Source organism: Mirounga angustirostris, unplaced genomic scaffold (assembly GCF_029215605.1).
Source record: "Mirounga angustirostris isolate CCGP_5_RB_7025 unplaced genomic scaffold, mMirAng1.0.hap1 SCAF_2, whole genome shotgun sequence".
Lineage (NCBI taxonomy): Eukaryota > Metazoa > Chordata > Mammalia > Carnivora > Phocidae > Mirounga > Mirounga angustirostris.
Window position 1 is genome coordinate 66,414,680 of NW_026991710.1, and position 20,290 is coordinate 66,434,969.

Consider the following 20,290-nt stretch of genomic DNA (forward strand, 5'->3'; position numbering starts at 1 on the left):
GAAAAAAAACAAAGGAAGTGTAGGTAGCACTTGCTATGTAATTTTATAAACAGTGGCCAGAAAAAGCCTCTGAGAAGGTAACATTTAGGAAAAGACCTGCTGTGGAGGACTGACATAATTCAAGGACAGCATCCCAGGCAAGGGGAAGTGTACATGCAAAGGCCCTGGGGCAGAAGTCCACCAGCCTGCTGAGCAGCAGTGAGGAAGCCAGTGGGGCTAGAGAGGAGTGTGGGAAAATAGCTGCAGATGAAGCCACATCACGAAGGGCCTGGCAGGTTGACAGGACTTTTAGTCTGTACTGGGCAACCTGGGAGATCCTGGAGGGTTCTGAGTAGAGGAATGACAGAACCTCACACAGATTTTTAAGGAAATCACTCTGGCTGCTGTGTTGAGAACATTCTGAAGGGGGCAAGGGAAGAAACTGTTAGGACACTTGAACCAACATGCCATTATCCTATATATCACAATCTGAGAAGATAAAAAAAAAAGGTATCAACAAAAATTAAAATAGTCCCTGGGACTCTGTTGATCGGTTTGCTTTCAGAGCAATTCAACTCAACCCACAACCTCTGGTCACCATGCCTGTACACAGAGACTGGAGGTGCGAAGTAAATGTCCAGGACTGGTAACAACAGAAGTACGTATGGATACAATAGATAAAAATTTTTATTTACTTATTTAAATTCTCCTAAGACACAAAAAACAGACTGGTTTCCTCAAGTACAGCTTTTGGTAGTGAGTAAAGGTGACAACAAAGAACAATAAACCCCAACTTTCTACAGCAGCTTTTATTTTTCCCTAAAAATAAAGTCCGTTTTCCTACCATCATTCATTTAGATGAGATACAAATCAGGTGTCTTTTAAAGTGCCCAAACTCATACCATTCCCATAACTGCAGATGGGCATCATCCTGAGCAGAAGACTCAAGGTCGCTCAAATCCTAAAGAGTTCCTGGTTTCTAAGACTAGGGAAGGATTTTGCTAGTAAATACTTGAACTAAATCCAGGCAAATATGGTCTACGTCTTCATCTTCTGGTTCTTAATTCATTAACATATTGCAAGACTGCTTCTTCAAATCTAATTATGTGGTAAAAAGACCTGAGAGTGTTTTGCCAAAGTTTGTTTTATTTATTTTTTGTTTTTAAGATTTTATTGCCAAAGTTTGTTTTAAAGATTCCTAGATCAACATCATTTGCTAATTTTCTATTCTACTACCTATACTTTTCTTTGCTTCATCTGTTTTCTTTTCCTTCCACAAATTCCCAAGGACAATCCCTAACAAAACTATTAGTCCTAGTGTTCGGTTGGAGGTAAATTTATCCCAACAATCCTCAGGTCTGTGGATGTCTAGAGTGTAGATCTGTAAGAGAAGATCATAATGCTGCGTTAGAACTTAGTATAAACTTTTCGGCATCATAAATAAACACATCAGTACAGAGAAGACAACAGCACTTTGTTACAGGATTTTAAGAATGGGAAGCCCTTAATGTACCCCAAACTGTTTCCCAGGGAAGAAAAATCTACCATATCTCTCATTGGGTATCATCCAAGCCATGTCCTAAAGCCTTCCACTTGAGGGGTGCATGAATGCTCTGAGAGGCAACCCATGCTATTTTTCCTTCTATTTAGAAAGCTCCAAACCAGTTATTATTGACTGTTCTAAAATCTGCCTCCTACAACTCCTACCCTCCAGTTCTAGCTTTATTCCTTGGAGGAGTGTTTCTCAACAGGGGGACAAGTCACCTTTGGGAAGGACAACTCCCTACTGTGCAGGGCTGTCTAGTGCATTGAAAGTTATTTACCATACCTGGCCCCACTCACTAAATGGCTACGGTGACCCCTCCCCAGTTTATTTATGATAACCAAATACACCCCCATGCATGTGTAATTCTTCCCATCCCCACACAGGGAAGGGGATCTGGCAACCTAGATCTACTGTTAGTGATCTAGAACAAACATATTCCTTTTTCTCCGTAGTAGTCCTGCAAACGTATCAAGAAAGTCCCATGTCCCTGTCTTAGTCATTCCTAGGCTTATTAAGCATTAGCATCCCTCATTTTCCCAAGTATTCTTTATTATATGGCCTGCGGACTTAAAATCATCATGATTTCCGGAGCGCCTGGGTGGCTCAGTCATTTAAGCCGCTGCCTTTGGCTCAGGTCATGATCCCAGGGTCCTGGGATCGAGCCCCACATCAGGCTCTCTGCTCCGCAGGAAGCCTGTTCCTCCCTCTCCCACTCCCCCTGCTTGTGTTCCCTCTCTCGCTGTGTCTCTCTCTGTCAAATAAATAAAAATAAAATCTTAAAAAAAAAATCATGATTTCCTTTTTTCCCAAACCTTAGAAGGCTATTCCATCTTAAAATATTGTGACAAGCACTAGAGAGAAGACCACAAATGCCATTTAGAATTATAAGGTGGCCTCCAAATATTTCTTACGGTATTTATAATTTTCCTCGTAATTTCTGCCTCCTCCACTAATATCCAAGTGCTTTATGGATACACATCCATTATCCTGATCAGACAATCAATGGATGGTGACAACCCCCACAGAGCTGAGTTATGAGTAAGAGAGGATGCTACGAAATTCTGAGGAGGAAAATGGTGAAATCTAGAGAATCCTGGAGAATCACCAATTCCTGTCTTTTAGCTTTCCTCGTGAGGAAAACAATGAAGGTGATACGGCATGGGGTTTACCTTATGGACATTGGATTTTAGTTTCCTTCATACTGCTATGCAAGTCTTGCTTACACTGATAAGTAATTTGCAATAGTCTGTATACAAAAGATCACCTACATACAGGCTAACATCTTTCTGGATCTGTTTGAAGAAAATAAAAGTAACGCTGATACAAAACTAGAGTCCATGTATAAGCTAGCTATTTCATTAAGATTACATTTAGTTCATTCATTTTACAAAAGTCACTAATGTAGATTCACAATATAAGCTTGTGGGTGCTGGCTGGATATCTTAAAATGACAGTTTCCCTCTATCTAGGCAGAACTCTGACAAGTTAGCACTTCTTGTCTTATCTGGCCTTGGTTGCTAATGCCAGGGGACTGGGACTCTGTTGATCGGTTTGCTTTCAGAGCAATTCAACTCAACCCACAACCTCCAAACTTATAAATGATTAGTTTGCTAACTACCATATCCATCACTGAAGCCCGCATAGTGGGCGCCTGGGTGGCTCAGTTGGTTAAGCGACTGCCTTCGGCTCAGGTCATGATCCTGGGGTCCCTGGATCGAGTCCCGCATCGGGCTCCCTGCTCGGCAGGGAGGCTGCTTCTCCCTCTGACCCTCCCCCCTCTCATGTGCTCTCTCTCTCTCATTCTCTCTATCTCAAATAAATAAATAAAATCTTTAAAAAAAAAAAAAAATGAAGCCCGCATAGTAAAAATATGGTTATGTTGATCAGTTTGTTTTCAGAGCAATTCAACTCAACCCACAACCTTCAGACACTGCTGAAATTTTCCAGACATGAATCAGAAGAAATTCCAGAAACATCAGAGGGAAAAAAAATAAATCTAGGTTTAGTTTTAGACTGTTTCTCTAAAATAGTACAGCTAGCTTTTTTAGATGACATGTTGGGAGAGGGGAGGGGATGGTTCAAGGTAGAATAAGCCAAGTAATTGTTTTAAGAAGTACCCTGCTTGGTAAACACAGAGGTTGTTTTGTTTAAATAATTTTTACAAATTTATACCAAGGAAAAAGGAGGGGAAAAAGAAAGAAAAAGGTCCAACCTGGTGTGCCAGATGGGCTCCTACAGCAGCCAGAGCAGTGTAGTAGGGGGCGGTCTGACCGCTGTTCACACCCACCAGGCTCAGAGCCCCCAGCATCGCCACACTGAAGCCACTGAGCCACCGCTTGGTGTTGTCACGGAAACGCAGCGCCGTGGACTTAAGACCAATCAGAGCATCATCTCTTTTGTCCTAACACCAGAAAGCAGTAAGAAACTGTCCAGTTTTTATTGACATGCTATAAAATTCACCATTTGGATTGTACAACCATCACCACTACGTAATCCCAGAAGAAAGTGTCTCTCAAAGGACATAAGCTGTGGAAGCTGACAGTAACTCAGAGACACAGGCTGACTGGCAATGAATGCGCAGGACGAATCGAAGTTAAGTGTCACTGCTAAGATTATCTTCCAGCTCCATTTCCACATGTCGTTGTATTTCTTATAACCCTATTAATGACTCTTAACAATACACTGACTACATTTGAAGTAAAACTCAAGTCTAATTAGAGTTCTCAAATCTCAACAATTTCCCATACATTTTAGTTTCAATGTTGCTAAAATTACAGATGTAGAAAAATGCTCAACTGCCACCTAACCACATCCATTCACGTTTCATTTCTAGTTCAATTTATTCCATGCCTCTCCCATCAAATCCTTTCTGTATAAAGCAGAGCTAGTTTTTGGTGGTACACTCACATCTAGCTGACTGATCTCCTCCAGCAATTTAATTTCTAAGCATTTCCACATACTGTTGTAAATATGGTCATGTGTTATCAGAGGCTACATGCTGAACTCTGCACCTACCAGCAGGCAGATAGCTATCTGATAGGCTATTTCTGGGCACCAAATCCAAATAATGAATGTGGGGTTAGCGTATGTTTTTCCTCTCATACTGTAAGCTCAGAGGGGAGTCTGCTTCTCTCCCTCTCCCTTTGCCTCCCCACCCTGTACTCTTTCTCTCAAATAATCTTTAAAAGACAAAACAACAACAGTAACAAAAGTATTGATATGCCTGGCATATAAATACTGCTTAAGTGCTTGGAAGTAAGAATTGATCTCTTTAGTAAACATATATACACATGAAACAAAAATATTTTGTTGGTGCCAAGGAAGCATGAATGATTTTCTTTTCAGAAAAAAATACTTTCCCTTTAATGTGGTTCATAAAGTTCTTAAATGGCAACAATAACTAAACCAAAGTTAAGAAAAGAAGATATTTTTTTTTACCTGGTGGGCATAGATAGTATCATATATTAGAGTCCACATAATTCCAGAAAAATAAAGAGGCAGGCAAACAGATGGATCACAGGAGCCCTTGACAGCAGACCATCCAAGTAATGCTCCCCAATTAAAAGTCAGCCCTACAAATGGTAAGACAGAGAGGACAAGTCTAAATGCACTTTAGACTCCCAAAAAGAGGAGGGGGCATCAGCACGTAATAAGTGCTTCTATGCATTAGGCCCTGTGCACTGTTTTCTACTATGTCTCTTCCTGAAATTCTCTCAGCTCTCCATGGTGGTGACTACCTACATTGCACAAAAAAGGAGATAGGCTCAGAGAGATGAATGGGAAATTAAAATAACACATGTAACAGAATCATATCACCCTGATAAACAGGAGGTTTCGTGAGAACAACATTTACCCTACCTAGTATGGTGCCTGGCGCAGTCATTGAGTAGTAGAAGCTGGGGTTTCAACTTAGACCTACCTGAGTCAAAACCCTGTGTTCTTTCCTTTATGACTTGACTTCCCCCATAAGCTACAGAAACAAGAGTATAGGCTGGTACACTTATTTATTCTGTAAGCCCATCTTCTCTGCAGACTATGAACAAACATCTACATGTGAACAGCTCCTAAATCTGCTTGTGCAACCAGATCACTTCCCTACACTTGAGACTAGACACTGGACTGTCTGCTGGACATCTCTACCTGCAAGTCCCTCAGGTACCTCATACTCAGTGGGTCCCACATGTCTCTTCTCAGAAACCCCTTTTCTTCTTTTATTCACTAAAAAAAAATAGCTCAAACAACTAGAATAGTTCTAGGAATATTCTAGCTTATTCTAGGAGTAGGTATTTTTGCAATAGATTCTGATTTCCCTACCTCTCTACCTTTGGCTCTCTCTGCCAAAAAATATTTATGGAATACCCATGATATACCAAGTGCTATGCTAGACACTGGGCCACCCACATGCAAAGAGAGCTTTATCTGTTAGGCATTTACAATTTACAACTGCTGGGACAGACACAGCCCTCAGCATCTTCTCTTTTAGTTACTGCCGATGAAATGAGTAAGCACCACATCAGAGCACTGTGGGAGCCGGAGGCAAGACTGGCTCACTTTCTCCTCACAGAGATGGGCCATTTAAGCTTTCACATACTAACCCTGGTTCTGTTGCCTGACTGTGCTCTCTACCCCACTCCCCCAAGTCCTCAGGGCATCCAGGTTGGTGACCTAAAGAGAAGGGCAGGGTCCAATCAGTTAATTTTTTCTTCATGACATACCTTGTTTTTTTTTTTTTTTTTAAGATTTTATTTATTTTTTGACAGAGAGAGAGACAGCGAGAGAGGGAACACAAGTAGGGGGAGTGGGAGAGGGAGAAGCAGGCTCCCGCCGAGCAAGGAGCCCGATGCGGGGCTCGATCCCAGGACCCTGGGATCATGACCCGAGCCGAAGGCAGACGCTTAACGACTGAGCCACCCAGGTGCCCCAACATACCTTGATTTTTAAAAGAGCATTTCAGAAAATAATAATGATGAGAATCTTAGTAAGTATGCAAAATTTCTTAGCCAATAAAAATGGCTACTTGCCCTCCCTTAAAATATGAAAATCTATTCTTGGTTTAGAAAATTTCATGACTGACTTGACATTTTCTCTCTGCCACATCATACACATACACACATACACACAAAAGTACAAGTCTGAGGGTACTGAAGGAAATACCTGTAGTTATTTCAAGCTCACCTAGGGCTAGTTGAGGCCAGTATGTAATTCTTTTCATTAGCGGGTAGGTGATGACAAGAAGCAGGGATGCTGCTCCCAGAGCTATACTGAAATCAAGAAAAGCCATTGAAGATTAGTATCACCATCTCTTAGAAATCACTAAAGACAACAATAGTAGTAATACTAACTGGAAAATGACTTATCTTCAGTTATCTTTTTTGTTATATAAAATTATTTTCCCAGACTTTAATTAGGGTAAAAGATGATAAGAAAATATTTTAAGTGTTACAAAACAACCGAACAAAACAATAATACATATACTGCTTCCGTGTATTAGGTGCTGTTCTGCTTTACATAGGTTAACTCATTATAACCTTCACCTCAAACCTAAGAGGTAGACAGTTTTATTCCATTTGCATTTTGCAGATGGGAGGAAACTAAAGCACAAAGAGATGAAGTAATTTGTTGACTGTCATCCAGCCAGTCAGTAGCAGGGCCAGGATTCAAACCTAAGGCAGGATGGCTCTAGAGTCCCACTTAATACCCACCATATGCCACTGCCTCTCTGTTTTTTCCAACATTAAGACAGCTAGTAAATGGAGATGTCCCAACAGGATTAGAGTCAGGATCCACCCCCCCGCCCCGATATGCACATGGGTGTTACTTCCCTAGGAGAGGATAAAGCATCTATAAAAGGATGACAGTGTAAGGTGTTCTTAGGTATCTCACAGCTCACCTAACACCGTCCTTCCAGGAAAAACCTTCTAAATGCATTTTCATGTGATGCTATCAGGCCAAAGTTTGTAATTAAGTCTAGTCTATATAAAATGACACTTTCTTGTCTTTTTTTCCTCATTTATGTATTTTATAAGTAGCCATCTGATGCACAGAAGTTTAACTTTGTCTCTATTGAGATCTAGGAATGAATCCTTCCACTTTTGCCCTCTGTCATCGATTATGAGCGTGACTCTGGGGAAGACCTGGTTAATCTTTTTGCAAAATGAGTATAATCATGTCTATCTAATTTAGAGACACTGTCAGGATAAATAAAATTATACATTAAGGGTATACACACACATCCATGTATGCATCTGGAAAAGCTATCAAAGTGCCATGTGTTTCTTAGGAAACACGTAATGGAAGTATAACGGTGGTTCAGAATAAATTAAATGCTGATCTTCTCATTCCTTTGGCTGAAAGCATTCTTGATTTTACGACATGTGGTGATTTCTTTATACTAGCTAACTTACAGATGCTCCATAAGGAGTCAATAAACAATTTTGTGATAAATTATTTCAATTTTATCTATTCCTACTTTCTCCATTTCAAAAGACAGATTTTATACGTGATTCTGAAAAACACATTTACTATACCTGTAGTAATTCAGACACAGAAGAACACCCAGTGCCAAGGTCAGTTGTCCTCCGAGGAAAATAAAGGATCGAAAAATTGAAATGTCTCCAGCTGCTATTGGGCGATTCACTGTTCTTATAACCTTAATACATAAAAACACATACCTTAGCCTCATGTAATGGTTCAATCATGGATGTAAACATGTAATCAAGAGAATGGCCCAAGGCAGGCACTAAGGCAAAAATATGAATAAAAAGTGAAATCAACATTGGAAACACTGTCAAAAATCAAAACTTCATATTTAAAACAGAGCTTTGAAAGCACTAAAAATTCCCACCACTCATTCCCCTTTCTTTCCATCTCCCATCTCCATCTCCGAACACACAAAATGAAGCAACTTCCTTATCTGGCTAGTTAGCTACCCAGCTTATTAGCAAGTATATGTTTAATTTCTACAGAGAAAAGAGAGACAATAATAATGGTAATTCTCAGGAAAGAGGAAATTGCAGTGAATGTTTTGATTACAGGAAGCACTGCAATCAGCAATCAAATGTAAAGAAAGAAAGAAGACAGATTACCTGGGTTTGAAAACAGGAGTGCTTTTGCCAGGCTATTTAAGGATGGATCTATAATCTAATATTAATTGTACCCAAATATAAAGGGCAGACTCAATGTAAGAATATAAACAGACAGAGCTATTATGTGGACAAATAAGATAAATTAGTTGTTATTTTCCTGTCTAAAGATCATGAAATGTGATTATTCTAAACTGAAGCATAAAAAAGCATAACCAAAATTTTCAACATTGTTAGAAGAACTCAGGATCTGGGATCCAAGAGCCCAGCACGTGAATACAGTTCCATCACCTAGCAGCTGTGTGAATTTTGGCAAATTACTTAACCTCTCTTGGACTTATGTTACTTACCTGTTAAAAGAAAAACAGAAAAAGAGAGGGAGAAGAAGAGAAAGAGGCAACAAGAACACTACCTCATAGAGTAAATGCAGTGTATAAAGCATACAGGTATGCAACATATGTTAAAACTATTAATATAACATATTTCCATTTTGATTTTGATTTATATCAAGGGTTAGCAAACTATGGCCTATGGGCCAAATCTAGCCTACTGCCTATTTTTATATGGCCTGTGAGCTAATAAGAATAGTTTTTACTTTTTTAGGCAATTGAAAATCAGTTTAAAAAAAGGGTATTGTATTATGACACATGAAAATAATATGAAATTCAAGTTTCAGTGTCCATAAATAAAATTCTATTGAAACAGAGATATACCCATTTGTTAATATATTGTATATGGCTGCCCTCATGCTCCAACAGAATCAAATAGTTGCAACAAAGATGGTATGGCCCACAAAGACTAAAATATTTACTACCTGTTCCTATTATAGAAAAAATTTGCTGACCCATTTTATAGCATGCTTCACTGTGCAATAAAACAGTTTGTCAAAAACTGTAATGACTCACCTTGGTTAGAGTGCCAGACTTGATCTTTTATTTTTGATTTGGTCCCTATAGTTTTAGTTGGAAATATATTTATGTCCTATATTTGTTTTAGAACATTATGATTATTCCAGCTAGTATGCGAGTGCTTACAATGTGCTACTATTCTAAGAGCTATGTGTGCATCACACCATTGAATCCTCATAACAACCCTGACTTTTAGCCACTCACAAATTCTTGCCATCTGTTTTAGGAGGCTTGGTAACTTTCCAAGGTCATGGACAGTGGGCAGCACAATCTATCTAGTACCCCTGACCACACTACTAATCACAGATTACACCATCCCTTCGGTAGTGATAATTACCTGGCTAAATTCAAAAGCTGAAAATAAACAAGTACTCCATCAAAAGACTAAAAATGGATGATCAAAACATATTCTATGTGGTTTTTAATGAAACCATTTGCTCATAGCTTATAAAACTAAATCACTGGGGCGCCTGGGTGGCTGTCAGTTAAGCATCTGACTCTGGCTCAGGTCATGATCTCAGGGTCCTGGGATGGAGCCCTGCATCAGGCTCCCTGCTCAGTGGGGAGTCTGCTTGTCCCTCTTCCTCTGCCCCTCCCCCGCTCGTTCTCGCTCTCTCTCTCTCTCTGAAATGTTCTCTCTCTCTCTGAAATAAGTATTTTTTAAAAATAAAATAAAACTAAATCATTAATACCTGTATGCTGAGATTATTTCAATGGTTATGGACCTAATGCTTATCACATGGTTGGTAGATTATACACAACATCAACAGAACACACTTAACTCATATCCGAATAACAATTTACTTATCATTTAATATATTAGCAATTTACTTATTATCTAACATACTAAGCAAAACCCTGAGCCACAAACATATCCTTAGTGATATACAGTCTTTAAGAAACTGTGAGATATGCGTTACAACTTGGCCAAGCTTTTTAACTCATCCTTTAAAATACAAAAACCTGTTCTGTTTCTTTACACTAATAATGAACTATCTGAAAGAGAAATTAAGAAAACAATCTCGGGGCGCCTGGGTGGCTCAGTCGTTAAGCATCTGCCTTCGGCTCAGGTCATGATCCCAGGGTCCTGGGATTGAGCCCCGCATCAGGCCCTTGCTCAGCTGAGAGCCTGCTTTTCCCTCTCCCACTCCCCCTGCTTGTGTTCCTTCTCTAGCTATCTCTCTCTGTGTGTCAAATAAAGAAAATCTTTAAAAAAAAAAAAATCTCATTTACAACTGCAGTAAAGAATAAAATACCTAGAGACAAATTTAACCAAGGGAGTGAAAGACCTGTATATTGAAAACTACAAGACATTAATGAAAGAAATTAAAGACACAAATATATGGAAAGATATTTCATGCTCATGCATTGGAAGAATTCATATTGCTAAAATGTCCATACCTCTCAAAGCAATATATAGATTCAATGCAATCCCATCAAAACTCCAATGGCATTTTTCACAGAAATAGATGTCCCTAAAATTTGTATGGAACCACAGAAGACTGCAAGTAGCCAAAGCAATCTTGAGAAAGAACAAAGCTGGAGGCATCACACTTCCTGATTTCAAACTATACCACAAAGCTACAGTAATTAAAACAGAATGATTTTGGCATAAAAACAGACATATAGATTAATGAAACATAACAGAGAGCCCAGAAATAAACCCACACATTTACGGTCGACTGATTTATGACAAAGGAGCCAAAACTATAGAACAGTCTCTTCAATAAATGGTGCTGGGAAAACTGGACAGCTATATGAAAAAAGAATAAATCTGGATTCCTATCTTACAGTATACACAAAATTAACTCAAAATGGTTTAAAGACGGGGCGCCTGGGTGGCTCAGTCGTTAAGCGTCTGCCTTCGGCTCAGGTCATGATCCCAGGGTCCTGGGATCGAGTCCCACATCGGGCTCCCTGCTCGGCAGGAAGCCTGCTTCTCCCTCTCCCACTCCCCCTGCTTGTGTTCCCTCTCTCACTGTGTCTCTCTCTGTCAAATAAATAAATAAAATTTAAAAAAAAAATGGTTTAAAGACTTGCACATAAGACCTAAAGCCATAAAACTCTTAGAAGAAAACATAGCAATAAGCCCCTTAACACAGGTCTTGGCAATGATTTTTTTGGATCTGACACCAAAAGTAAAAGCGACAAAAGCAAAAATAAAGTGGGACTGCATCAATCTAAAAAGCTTCTGCACAGCAATGGGAACCATCAACAAAATGAAAATCAACCTACTGAATGGGGGAAAATATTTGCAAATCATATATCTAATAAGGGGTTAATATCCAAATATATAAAGAACTCATATAACTAAAAAACAAACAGAAAACAAAACCCAAAAATCCGAATAAAAAATGGGCAGAAGACATGAATAGACATTTTTCCAAGAAGACATATAGATGGCCAACAGATGCAAGAAAAGATGCTCAAGATCACTAATCATCAGAGAAATACAAACAAAACCACAATGAGGTATCATCTCACACCTATTAGAATGGCTATTATCAAAAAGACAAGAAGTACGTTTTGGTGAGGATGTGGAGAAAAGGGAACTCCTGTGCATTATTAGTGGAACATAAATTGTTGCAACCACTGTGGAAAACAGTACAGTGGTTCCTCAAAAAATTAAAGATAGAACTACCGTATGATCCAGAATTCCACATCTGGGTATCTATCCAAGGAAAATGAATATATTAATTCGAAAAGATGTATGTGCCCCCATGTTCAGCATTATTTACAATAGCCAAGATATGGAAACAATCTAAGTGTCCATTGATGGATGAATGGATAAAAAAAACCAAAAAACAAAACTGTGGTACACACACACATATACACAAAATGGAATAATACTATTCAGCCATTAAAAAAATCTTCCCGTTTTGCAACAACATGGATCAATCTCAAGGGCATTATGCTCAGTGAAATAAGTCAGATAGAAAGACAAATACTGTATGATCTCTCTTACATATGGAATCTAAAACAAACAAAACAAAACAAAAACTCAAGCTTATAAAAAAAAGAGAACAGGCTGGTGGTTGCCAGAGGCAGGGGCTGGGGAGGAGCTGCGTGGGAGAAATGGGTGAACTGATTTTTTTTTTTCTTCCATTTAAATAAATGGAACAAAAACTAAAAAGAAATTAGATTTTAAAAAGAGAGAGGCACATAACATTTTAAGTCATGTTAGCAAAACCTCCTCAATAGCTATAAAACACTCATTTAAGAGCTTTGTTATATGTGTATATAGAATCTGGACTCTTCTAATCAGAAAAATGTCATAGGGGAGATAAAAGGTATCTAATCAATAACCTTTTACCTAAGGAGAAAAAGAATCACTTAAGGGAAAACTAAAATGGTCAGATTTTGTTAATTAAAAGTTGGTTGGTTTGAATACATTATTATTATTATTATTTTTTTTTTTTAATATTTATTAGACAGAGAGAGAGACAGCGAGAGAAGGAACACAAGCGGGGGGAGTGGGAGAGGGAGAAGCAGGCCTCCCACGGAACAGGGAGCCCGATGTGGGGCTCGATCCCAGGACCCTGGGATCATGACCTGAGCCGAAGGCAGACGCTTAACAACTGAGCCACCCAGGCGCCCCTATTTTTTTAATTAACCTTTTTCTTTTGAGATAATTGTAGATTCACATGCAGTTTTTAAAAAACATCTTTGCATTTTAAAAAATATAAAGATCCCACGTACCCTTTATCCAGTTCCCCCCAAGAGTAACATCTGCAAAACTTTACAGTTCAATAAAATATTACAACCAGGATTTTGACATCAGCTGCTCTAAACATGTTCAAGAATTATTTTGAAGTGATATATACCAGAAGCCTCAATCATATGATTATGCAGAATTATGAACCCCAAATCAAGAAAGTATGCATCTCCCGGCATGAATCGACTTATCCCAACTGGGTCAGTGGGGTAGAGAGATGTGTTCAGCATCAGTTCCTGCCACCTGCCACAATCCTATCCTACAGCGACACGCAAACCACAGCCCTGCGGTTGTTAAGCTTTATACTTTATCTCCCAGCCACGCCTCGTTATCTGCTGTTCCCTCTGCCCAGAGCCACCTTCACTCTCCAGCCCATGCTTTTCTTGCCATCTTATTCTGACACAGTTCATGGGTCACCCCCCTGGAAAGTTCTCTCTGCTCCCTTAGGCTGAGATAGGGGATCTTCAGTAAGTTGCCCTGTGGACACCACTCTCCTAACAGTACTGCTGGAGTGTAACTATAAAACTGTGACGTCAGGAATACTGTCTTTCATCCATGAAATCTCTGAAAGCCTATCACTATGTCTCACACACAGCAAGTATTCAATAAATATTTTTTTTAATTAAAAAAGGCATTATGATGCTGTTCTTATAAACTAAAAATCATTACAGGTGTGTCTTGCTAAAGGAAAATTTAGATCAGTATGAAAGGCAAACAAGGATGATTATTATTCACTTTATATACATGTATATAAGATTATTTATTTTATATAATTCACCATGGGTTTCTTTTAAATTGAAAGTTTACTTGATTATTTACTCAAGCATTTAATGAATGATCTCATACTTTTTTATGGGAGAGTCGCTAGGATAAAAGGCAAACAAGATGGATGCTTCCCTTGAGAAAAATAACTGTCTGTTGAGGAAGAAGTAATTATACACATGCATTAGAATACGCATAGAAAAGGGGCGCCTGGGTGGCTCAGATGGTTAAGCATCTGCCTTCGGCTCGGGTCATGATCCCAGCATCCTGGGATCAAGCCCCACGTCCGGCTCCTGGCTCAGCGGGGAGCCTGATTCTTTCTCTGCCTCTCCCCCTGCTCGTGCTCTCTCTCTCTCTCTGTATCCCTGTGTCTTGAGTGAATAAATAAAATCTTAAAAAAAAAAAAAAAAAGAATACGCATAGAAAATAATCCAGAGAAACATAATGCATCAAACTGTTAAGTGAAGCTTCTCTGGGGGTTTGGAAGAGGAGATAAGAAAGACTTGCACCTTCCATACTTTCTATTTCTGTACTGTCTGAATTTTTCAGATTAAACAAGTACTATTTTTCTAAGGAGAAAAAAAAAAGAACAAAAATTACATTTTTTTTTTTTAAAATATTTATTTGACAGATAGCGAGAGCAGGAACACAAGAAAAATTACATTTTTTAAAGAAACAATTATAGCAAATGCTAATAGGGGCTTCCTTGGCTTATTTTAATTAAGATTTGATTTATAGAAGAATAGTTACAACTCCAGTATATATCTCAAAGGAAAGAACGACCGTTCTTTTGGATGCGCAAAGGTTCAGGATGAGCTTCTCATTTTGCTCCTAACATCCTTCCCTTGGCCTTCTAAGTTCTAATTCATTCTGTAAGAATGAAGTACACGCCCCACCTGCAGGGTGGGGAAAGGAAAGGAGGAGCGCTGCACAGTGCAATACCAGCTACTCAACTGAAAAACGGCACTTCTCATGCTGGATCTCAGTGAGTCCACTAAATGATCCTTTGCCACCTGTGGACTTCAAAAGTGATGCCACCATGTCACTCTGCTGAATTGAGAGGAGCCTCCCTATTCCTTTTCAGGAAGAAACTACCTTTTTATCATAGTCCCGGTCCCACATGTCATTAATAGTACAGCCTGCTCCGCGCATCAGAACAGCTCCAGTGCCAAAGAGGGATAACATGTACCAATCTGGAAAACAACCTGGTTCAGCTGCTAGCCCAATGCTCCAAGTACACGGCAGATACAGCAGCCAGGTGCCTAAGCAAAAATACAAAGACAAAAAAGGTACACATTCGAGTTAGTTAACTGTCTTCCTTTGTTCAAACACTACATCCCAAAGAAGTAAAGAACACAAAATCAAAAACACATGACAAAACTGGGAAAATAAATGAACAACTCATATCTTTGGCCTAATACGTAGGGTTCCCAGAAACTGAGATCAATAGTCCAACGGAAAAACAGACCAAAAAGATTACAGAAGTTCACACAAAAAGAAATACAAATGACTCTTATTTATATGAAAGATCAACTTTCAGAATAACACATCAAAATTACATTGAGGCAACATTTTTCACATGTCAGACTGAGTCTGACAACATACCCTGGGGAGTCAGATACTCACACACTTCTCATGAGGTTACAAAGCAGTCCACCCCTATGGAGGGCAACCAAACTATTTTTACCATGCATATGCACCCCCAAACACCAAATACATACACTTGAATATCAGTATATTCATAGGCCATGTCAGGGAGGATACAGTAGAAACTGATACTTGCCGCTGGGGACGGGAACTGGGTGGCTGGGAGACAGGGGAGAAAGACTTAGTTTTCACTCTACACCTTTGCACTTTCTGAATTTTGTATCATATGCATATATTACCTGCTAAAAAAAAGTTAGCAAAACTTTCTTCTATTGTTAGTACAATAAAAGAAAAATGGTCTTGCAGGAAGGAGGTCATTAACCTACTGGTTTTTAAATATTTTGCAGCTCCATGCTCAGGTGGCATTAGTTCTTGGTACTTAGCCCCTAAACTAGATGAAATTAAGCTCAAACCAAATAGATTGTAAAGAAAAGAGATTTCACATGTAAACTTTGATATTCTACTTTCAAAAGAAAGTCAACAAGTGTTTGGATATGGTGCCTATTACGATAAATTCTGATCTTTACTTCCCAATTTAGATACATCAGAGAAAAAGGAGATGTGGCTAAATAAAGATGAGATCTTATACAAAAATGGCCAATTGACAAAGTGCGTATAATCATATTTAAACTTTGTAAGTTTAAGCTTTATTCATTTACAGGTATTTTTAAAGCACATACAGGAACTGAGAATACAACAGTGACTAAGGGAGAGAGGCTTATAAATAAAAAGGAAGAAACACGGTTAAACAATAATAAAATAGATCAATTCAAAAACAGGGCAAATACAGGGTCCTACAAAGGCATAAAACAGTGCCACCCAAGTCACTGGGGGAGGGACCACGGAGGACAGAGCAGAAAAGACAAGGAGAGGCTGAAAACAAGAAAGGGCCAGTTCAGGCTTGAATTCAGATTCAGGTTGTCCTGAACAGACTCCTATTTGATGTGTCCCATAGAAAACTAAAGCAACAACAGCTAACATTTACTGAAATGTTAGCTACTATTCTAAATGCTTTACACACACAGACTCATTTAATCCTCCACCATACCCTTACAGAGTGGGCACCAGTATTGTTCCTATTTTACAGATGAGGAAGCAAATGCCCAGAGAGGTTAAGTGTTTAACTACTTCCTTTTTCCTGGGTCTACCAGTATAGCTCAGAGGGACAGAGTGACCCTGCCCTGACAGGAACAAAAGAACACCACTTCAAAGGCATGATTTTCCTGGTGCAATTAGAACTGAAGGGTCTATTTAAAAAAAGAATTCTAGACAGAAAAGATGTGTAGTCACCTACAGCATTTTTGCGTTAGCAACAAAATTTCCTTCGCCATCAGTCTACATTACAGGTACTATATTCACTTACCTATAGGAATCTGTACGGCACTCCTATAGATGAGGGGGGCTTCCTATAATGAAGGGGAAAGTCAGACATTCGGTTTGATGTCTGCCACTAAGAAATGGAGTGATGCTAGACACTAAAGTATATTAAACTTTAAGGTTCAGTCTTCTTCACATATAAATGAGGGGAAAGACTATCTACCTCAGAACTGCTATTAGCAAAGGATACTGGTGATGATGCAAAAACAGTAAGAGCAAACATGTACCTGTTACTATGTCCCAGGTGCTGTCACTGAACACTTTTGATTCTCATTACAAATCTACGAGATGGGTAGTTTTTATGATACCCACTTAACAAATACAAAAACTGAAGCACAGAGGAAGTAATTTGCCCAAGATCACAAAGGCAAAAAGTGGCAGAGTTCAAAGTTAAACTCACGTAGCCTGGCTCTCATCTGTCTAAGGCCAATACTATCACTCAGTATACCTAAATTTCTACATACACTTAAGTTCTTATGGCTCCTTTGCGCTCCTGGTTTGCAGCCACAGTTCTTGCCTCTCTTCCCTTTGGTACTTTCATTATTCTCTCTTCCGTGAAGAAGGATGCAGAGGTAACGAGGATGCAAACAGGTTTCAGAAAGAAATGTCTATTGTAGAAAAAGGAAAAATGCTCTGAGAGATGAAATAAATTGAACAAGTTCTGAGAGGAGGTGGTGGGCAGACCAAAAAACCTGTGAAAATGGAACCTAAGATTCTTTTAATTACATATTATCTTCAAGACAACATAATCACCCATAAATGCAGTAAAACAAAAATTACACCACCAATTTAGTGTAAAGAGTGCCACCTGCTGAAACTTTCTGAAATACCGTAGTCTGTGACACATCTGAAAGAAGTTGTAATCCATTCTGAAAAACAATGAATTCCACTTTGGCTTACAAAAACAAGATCCAACTTCAACAAAGTAAAACAATGAACGTAAAATTGCCCCATGAAAGAGTAATTTAAATAAAGAAATATCAAACCTGCAATTCTACTGTCAATTTATTGTCCCTGGCATATAGTAGGGGCTCAAAAAATGTTTGTTGAATGAATTGTAACATAGTACTATCAGTAAATTGTCTAATAAACCCCGCAATCATCATCTTATTTAGAACTAAAGCAGGCAGGCTGGTATCCTCTTAACATACGTAACTACTAACCCAGTTTTCTTCAATTCCCACTTCTCGAGTACTAATGCCTAACATTTCTTGAGCACTTATTATGGCAGGCACTGTTCTAAGGACTTCACACACATATGTATAAATGAGTTCTCCTGACAACCTTATAAAGTCAGTACTATTAGCATCTTCATTGTATGGATGCGAAATGAAGAGGTCTGGTTCCAGAGCTTTATTCATACCTCTTGGTAGCTAGCCTCTCATTATGTGGTGGGGTGGTTTAGCCACTAATGTAAAAGCCAGAGGTTTGTGGAAATGGGAATAATGGCAGCTGCTCATCTGCCCTGGATGTTTGTAGGCCTATGCTGTTGCTGCGTGACACAGACACCAAACCAGGATTATAGTTACGCTTCAGAAAAGAACTGGGCTTGGAAATGTATGCCTATCAACTTTTATCTGGCCCCAAAATGCAAGGGGTCGTGAAGCCAGGACTGCGCTTTTAATTTGCTTTTATACTTTAATAGCTAATTGTTTCAACACTAGTGCTCTGATCCCAAGTAAGTGGTGCATAAACCTAGAATACCATAAGCAAGACCCAATTTGGGGTCTTGGCTGGGCAGAGGTGGAGTGACTGTATCTAGGCATCCAAATGGATTTCCAGGCATTGCCACGGCAAATGCCATCATCTAGGTTCCTGGAGTTCAGGCTCCGCCCCTCCCTTCCCACTGTCCATCCTTCTTCGGTCTTACCGAGCCTTGCCTCTCAGTGTTTTCTACACCCACCGGCCATTCCAGATCAGCTCACATCCTTGGCGTTTCACCTCTCCACCCTTGAGTCTTTGCAAAAACATCTCTCCCACCCCTCAAGATTTCTTCTCTCTTCTACAAAATCTACCTGTTCTTTGAGATCCAATTTGTTCTTGACACTTTCTAGCAATGGAGATCCAAGGTAACTACTCTTTTAACTGTAGCACTTGCCATCTGTACCACTAACATTCGATCTACTTTCCTAGCTCACCCAATAATTTGTCTTTTTCAACCAGACTAGGAGTTCCTTGGAAGCAGGGAGTTTCCAGAGATCTTTCTGTCCCTGAGACTAGGCGATGTGGTAGGAATTCGTCCGATACTACTGCCAGGCTCTACAGTAGGCACTAGATAGAAATGTCCCCTATATGGTTCACCCGGTCTGGCTCTGCTTTCCTCAACGGCATTACAGTTTTAGTTCTTTGCTTTGGGAGCCTTACAGAATTACGGGAAGGATCTAACAATGAATGTGGACGTGCTTCGATACTGTCAATAAAGGGACACGAGAACGGAATTTCCGCTCGAGGCACTGTTTAAACGAGGACTGTGGAATGAGCCAACTTTTTGCTCGCCGGGAGCACTCCGGATTCAGGGGGATGGAAAGCCGGACGGCCGCTTCGGAGTCCGGGTGTCCGGGTGTCGGAGAGTACCGGGCGCCTTCGTTTCCATTACGCCCGCAGCCTCCCCGACCTGCGGCGCCGCGCGCTCCGGCCCGTCCGCCCGCCCGCACTCACCAATGGGCTTGTCCAACCGCATGAGGCGCAAGTAGGGCTGCAGAGGGCGCGGCGCCGAATTCACCACCGCCGCGGCCGACAGGCTGAGCCGACTCCGGCGCGGCCCCGGCCCCGCAGAAGGCTGCCAGTGCCCCGCGCGGGGCGCGCCACACGCACGCGCCAGGGCCAGGGCGCGGGAGTCCCGCCGCCATGAGTGCGTCAGGACCTGCAGGCCCCGCGCGACGGCCGCGCCGCGAGCGCCCAGCATGGCGCTTGGGAGGGCGTGGCCCCGCACCGGCCTGAGGTCATTCCCTGGCGTCAGGTCGCGGCAGGCTTGCGCAGTGACGTCAGTGAGTGACGGTCCACGTCCACCGGCTCTGAGTGGGGATGCGGTCCGAGCGTTTCTAGTAACGGCGAGGGAGCGTTATCGTGGTCCCTTTAACCTTGGGGGCGGCGTTCCCCGAGATACTTAGCGTTAAGAGGAATTCCTATTATCAGCTTTCCCAATAAATGAACAAGGATAGTGTTTACTCACTTGGAACAGTTATACCAGGAAAAAAAGGAAACCTCGTAAAACCTACCAAAATACTGATTTGCGGGCGGGTGTTTCCTTTTTAAAGCGGAAAGGGCACCAAGC

The 20,290-nt window shown here is 40.3% G+C and overlaps 1 protein-coding gene across 1 annotated transcript; it reads right to left on the bottom strand.

The window, feature by feature from the left end:
* Window positions 1–805: 805 nt before the first annotated feature.
* On the bottom strand, window positions 806–19,953 carry COQ2 (coenzyme Q2, polyprenyltransferase). Its single transcript, XM_045880859.3, has 7 exons — window positions 19,675–19,953; window positions 15,088–15,254; window positions 8,053–8,174; window positions 6,701–6,786; window positions 4,964–5,097; window positions 3,738–3,926; window positions 806–1,360 (listed from the first exon to the last, which is right to left on the bottom strand). Exons 1-7 carry the CDS (start codon window positions 19,919–19,921, stop codon window positions 1,196–1,198), a joined length of 1,110 nt encoding a protein of 369 aa, XP_045736815.2. The 5' UTR covers window positions 19,922–19,953; the 3' UTR covers window positions 806–1,195.
* Between the last annotated feature and the right edge of the window lie 337 nt (window positions 19,954–20,290).

Bases quoted from the DNA above. Each gene is read 5' to 3' on its own strand.
- COQ2 (XM_045880859.3), bottom strand. From the start codon at position 19,921: ATGCTGGGCGCTCGCGGCGCGGCCGTCGCGCGGGGCCTGCAGGTCCTG. The intron at 15,255-19,674 runs GTGAGTGCGGGC...ATTTTTGCTTAG, and splicing joins GCGGTTGGACAAGCCCATTG to GCACCTGGCTGCTGTATCTG. The intron at 8,175-15,087 runs GTAGTTTCTTCC...TTATGTATTAAG, and splicing joins ACCGGGACTATGATAAAAAG to GTTATAAGAACAGTGAATCG.